The sequence below is a fragment of the Aplidium turbinatum genome, chromosome 1, assembly GCF_918807975.1.
Source record: "Aplidium turbinatum chromosome 1, kaAplTurb1.1, whole genome shotgun sequence".
NCBI classification, from domain to species: Eukaryota; Metazoa; Chordata; class Ascidiacea; order Aplousobranchia; family Polyclinidae; genus Aplidium; species Aplidium turbinatum.
The window spans coordinates 15055443-15060559 of record NC_137472.1 but is presented as its reverse complement, the minus strand read 5'-3'; the positions used below and the strand labels follow the sequence as shown (position 1 = coordinate 15060559).

At 34.5% G+C, this 5117-nt stretch overlaps 1 protein-coding gene across 1 annotated transcript; it reads right to left on the bottom strand.

The window, feature by feature from the left end:
• Positions 1–681: 681 nt before the first annotated feature.
• LOC145775414 (uncharacterized) lies at positions 682–4747 on the bottom strand. The gene is made up of 6 exons (XM_082586709.1): positions 4344–4747; positions 3093–3192; positions 2721–2781; positions 1965–2097; positions 853–964; positions 682–701 (listed from the first exon to the last, which is right to left on the bottom strand). The coding sequence occupies exons 1-5, from the start codon at positions 4745–4747 to the stop codon at positions 955–957; spliced, it is 708 nt and encodes a 235-aa protein (XP_082442835.1). The 3' UTR covers positions 682–701; positions 853–954.
• Positions 4748–5117: the final 370 nt, after the last annotated feature.

Below are 5117 nucleotides of genomic sequence, written 5' to 3'. Positions count from 1 at the left end.
ACAAAAATCACAACTGAAACAAATGAGGAAACGTACCGATTATATAATAATTGAACAATTTTCAAAAACAATAAAATGATTCTATTAAGATTGATTGAACGAGTCGTTATCCTACGACTGAGAAAACTTTTTTGAGAGCTTCATCCTGGCAGTTTTGAATACCTACTTGTAAAAGCTTTAAACTACTGACGCTGGTTCGGTCACCGAAATTGACAGAGTAAATTTCCAATTGTTGAAGAATTATTGTTTCTGAATTATTTCATCTACTAAGTGCCGCTTAATGGAAAGCAGTTTTTAAAATGAGTTGCTACAACGGGTTCCACAATAACCAAACCAGCGTTGTTTGATCTTGTGATGATGACTGCAATCGGAACGAGAAGCATTTTTTTAGATCATTTGCGACTTTATGCAAATAAATTGTATTATTTTCATAATCTTTAATCAATTTGTTTTTGTGTGTGTTTTTCATAGGTTTTGTCATATTTCGAAAAGATGATGCAATAAAATGCATTAAAGAAATTCAGCTATTACACCAATATTTTGAACTTTAAATTTGTGTCGAGTGAAAACGGAGTTAAGCATAAAATAAATACTATAACGTAAGCTCACTTTCTTTCTCCCATTCCTCCACAGCAGGAACACACTGCAGATCGATTGCATGATTCACTTTCCTCTTTGTATTCTCCATTGACAAACTTTGTCTGAAGTGATATAATTACCAAATTAAAAAAAGCTTTCAGTTAATTATTTAAACATTGTCACAAGAGACAAAAGACAAAATTGAAATTTATGAATTGGTTGGTTCAAAGCATTGTGTGAATTGAACTGGTTATTTTCTAAATTTTGACTTACTACTGTTCTTCTGTCAGTTTGTGTGACACGCCCAACCCCATGACAACTGTAGCAGTGGTGCCTTCCTTTGCCAGAACATCGGCTGCACTTTGTTTCCCCTCTTCATGAGCATCTAAAAAATCACAATCTTGAAAGCGTTTATTACACTTGATAAAAACATGCAGTATTTCTTCTATGTCACCACTTGACAAAGATGAAAAATAAAGAGAATTTAATTGATAAGTGGATTGTCAGTCAGACTGGCCAACATTGGAAATTCCGATATCAGGTGTTAAAATGGGAGTCATTGATTGAAGAAATCTTCATCTTCGGGCTTAAAAAGCTTCTTGGAGATTCTTGACAGTTTCGCATGACCAACATGCAGAGCCTTTGAATCACTGAAGCAAGCCCAGTCACTGAGATTGACAGAGTAAAGTTTCCGATTGTTGAAGTTTTGTTGTCTGTGAATTATTCCATCCACTAAGTGCCCAGGAAATGAAAGCTGGGCGCAGGGCCGGGTTTAGTTGACGGGAAGGGGCCGTGCAAAAAAGTTTTTCTCAACCTCGCCAAGCTCAGTCACCATCTTGTGACTAAAATTAACCTTGAAAGAAAAAAAGGAGGCATTTTGCAGAAACTTCGAAGGCTGAGAGAAAATAATAATAATAACACAAAATCACATTTTTCCACGTCGGGGGGGGCTTCAAAAGGGGGCTCGGGGCAACTGCACCCTCTGCCTCCCCTACATCCGGGCCTGGCTAGGCGTGAAATGCGTTGCTCCAGCGAACACCTCGAGAGTCGAACCAGATTGATTTTTTGGTTTATAATTGGGCGCTTGACCAACTGAGCTATCAAGGTGATGTGAAATAGAACTAAGAAAATCGAATTGAAAAAGCTAAAATCGTCAAAATTTTCGGCAAAATTGTTCATTTTACACGTAGAAAATGATACTTGACTTGCATTTATGGATGTATATTTTGTAATTCTAAATACCAATGGCACACTAAGACAAAGTCTAAAAAAAAAGCAAACACAACAAAACAAAGCTCTCCAGACATTACAATCTTTTTGCACCATCTTCAATGACAAAAGGCTATGGTTAATCTCACACCTTTTTATAAGAATAATTAGCTTACGTTGTGCAAGTAACAACTTTGTCCGTTCCAAGAACTCGATATGTTTTCGATTTTCCCTTTTTGGGCACGGAAACTTGCAAGCCCCATTTTGACCTCAATGGGCGTCCATTCTTTGTATCGTCAACCTTTCTACCTAGTGATGAATAAAAGTACAATAAAGGTATGCAGAGATTTCAGAAATATTTTTTGTTTCAATGTTTTATTAATTCAAAGGAGGTAATATTGGAAGTATTTTTGCTGAACTAGACAAAAACACTGCATGAATTGGTGGCAAATTTTTATGACATATTTGTAGCTTGGGAATCGACCAAATGATCGTAAAGTTACAACTCTCTTGTCATTGTAAAAATGATTAGCATCACTCTTGAGGTTTGTTTGTTTGATGCTGAACGTTAATATTCTACACAGCTTTATTTACTGAGAATCGCTATTTTGATTTATCTTTTTTCACGATAATTCTCAAGACTTTAACACTCAACGAACGACAGAATAACTCAAAACAGGCAAAATAAGTCAAAGTGAATTCATGTATGTGATTGCACTGCAATAGGCTAGTACACTAACCTAAACGCCACGCAATTTATACCGAGAAAAAAACACAAGAATGTAATTCTGAGAAAATAACGCAAGAATGTCATTGAGGTGAAGAGTACAAAGCGATGATTTGGTAGGAACGCTGTACGAGTAACCAAATCAGGCGTTTGTACCCTATAGACAAAAATGTTTCATTAACTAACGTAAGACCAGAGCACTAACCTTTGAAGGGTTCCTCTCCGATTGTTTCTTCTCTAAGTTCTTGCAATGTTCCGATATAATACTGTAAAACAACGCAAATAAATACTTACTTTTTCAAAGCAGCCTAAATACTGATTACAAAGAAACAAATAAGAAAGTGTTTTTGTTTACACACAATGTCGTCAGTAGTTGCTTCTCAAGCAATACCCACGTCAAATTAAACACTTATGAACTTCTGTGATGAAGAAAATCAGTTGCTTTAGAAATAACTCTAATTAAATTTAAGCAAATGACTAATTTAAAATCTGTCCTATTGAAAACGCTAATGTAGCGAAATAATGGCTAACCCTATGAACTTTATCTATTTTTAAGCTTTTATGAAAGGTTGCTTACATGCCAGATTGGTAAAGGCATGGTGTTCAAATATTTGTATCTTTTTTCAAAAACATCCCTGGTAATTTTTATGGCGTCGTCATCGAAAAGCATTGGCATTCTGGTAGAAATAAAAAATCGGTTAAAATTAAAGATGAATGCAGTACTTGACTTTCTATAAAATTGTTATATTTGTTATAAAATTGTTATATATTTCAAAGCTTTATCATTGTTATATTTTTACAAAAAACACTTCTTAATTGTTTGACTACTTGCAGTGACCTACTTCAAACAGAAAAAGTCTTTCGCACAATCAACATTTAAAATAAATAAATAAAAATTTGCTAAATGCTTTCCTTCATTGTTAGTAAAGTACAGTACTACAAAATATAACTCAACAACAATCAAGATTTACATGTCTTTTTGATTATTCTGCGTAACTACTGCATACACATTTCTTCAGGATATGCAATTTCACTTTTAAATCAGTGCGTAAGCGTAGACTTTTTAATTTGAGAAACTCGCTGCTCAATGGCTTTATTTTGGGTAGTATTTGAAAAGTTTGTTTGTTCATTTTTACCTTTTTCAAATACTTGACCCGTTGTGCTGCGTAATCTTTGAGTTATCATTTTGTGTGAGCAAGTTAAGCAGTTTCTCATATGTTTAGACATGGCCACCTAAAGATACAGCCTGATTTGTCACATTTTGCAGAAATTTCCAGGCTTTTCTAACTTTGGGCGAACGTTTAAATAAATTTTTTCTAAAAATTAGATTTTTACGCTTTCTTTATTCTTTTTCCCAGATGACACAATAGGTTTTAACATCCTCACATGTTAAAAAACAAAAGAAAATTGATTTTGCAAATTTTAGTCAGATTGTTAATGTTCAATAACAGTCTGATTTTGCGTTTTTCAACTTACTTTTTCTCATTTGCTATTGCTTCCCCAAGGCAACAAAAAAGTTTTCTGTCATTAGGAAACCGCAAAAAGTAAAAACATCGCAAAAAATGTCAGTCAAGCACTAGCAATAGCTGTAATCAAAATCTGCAAAATTTGACAAATCAAGCCGCATCTCCAGGTGGCCATGGTTTAGATTAGACCATATTTTTGCTTTGATTCTGTATGCTTCTTTATTATTTATTTTACAATATTTTTTTATATGCTTGAAAAAGGCTGTATGACTAGTCGAAAACTTTCGCTTACTGTGTTTTGTTTTCATAATGTTAAATTAAATGTAGTATTGTTGCTTAGCTATGTCTGTGACTTTACTTACAACATCTTTCTGGGAAACGTATCTTCTTGATCTAATGATTCGTAACTAGACGTGGAAGCTTGGTCATGAAATCCAGGACGCCAGTATCGGATGCCATCATCTGTGCAAACTGGGTACCACTCTTGAAGTTGGTTGGTTATTTGCAGCTCTGACCAGCAACTTTGATCCTGCAGTGAGCTTGTGCTGTCTTCGACAAATGAATTTCTCGAGCTGTTGTTATCTTCCCATTCGTAAATCTGTTCCCGATGACTCTGTCTTCTTTGTTCTTGTTTTGGTTGAGGATGAGGATGTGATCTGCCTGATGATACATTGACCTCCAAGGCATCATAAGGTGGTGGCGGCTCACGCCATGTAAAAGAAGAGTTTGCTCTTCTCAATGAGGAGGAGAAGGATTTCTTTGACATTTCAATCTACACTTTTCAAACTAATTCAACGATAGTTCAATAAAACCTATTGGTGAAAATAATTCATGTTTTTAATGTTCCTTACTGCGTATCACATACTGCACATAGCGCTTTCAAGATATGAAATTAAAATACACTCAACTCAAAGTAGTTTTATTAAAAACTGGTCTTATGTAATTCAACTAGCAACCCTACCTCAATGGTTAATTAACAAATAGACTTCCTTATTAATTTCTTGTCATTCCTGACACAAATAAAAACATTTTTTTCTTTGAATATTATTTTTTGAGTGGCCATTGTTGCAAACATTTTGTTTCACGCATAGAAATAAATACCATTTCAAATTCTAAAGCTGAATCCTCAGTGATCT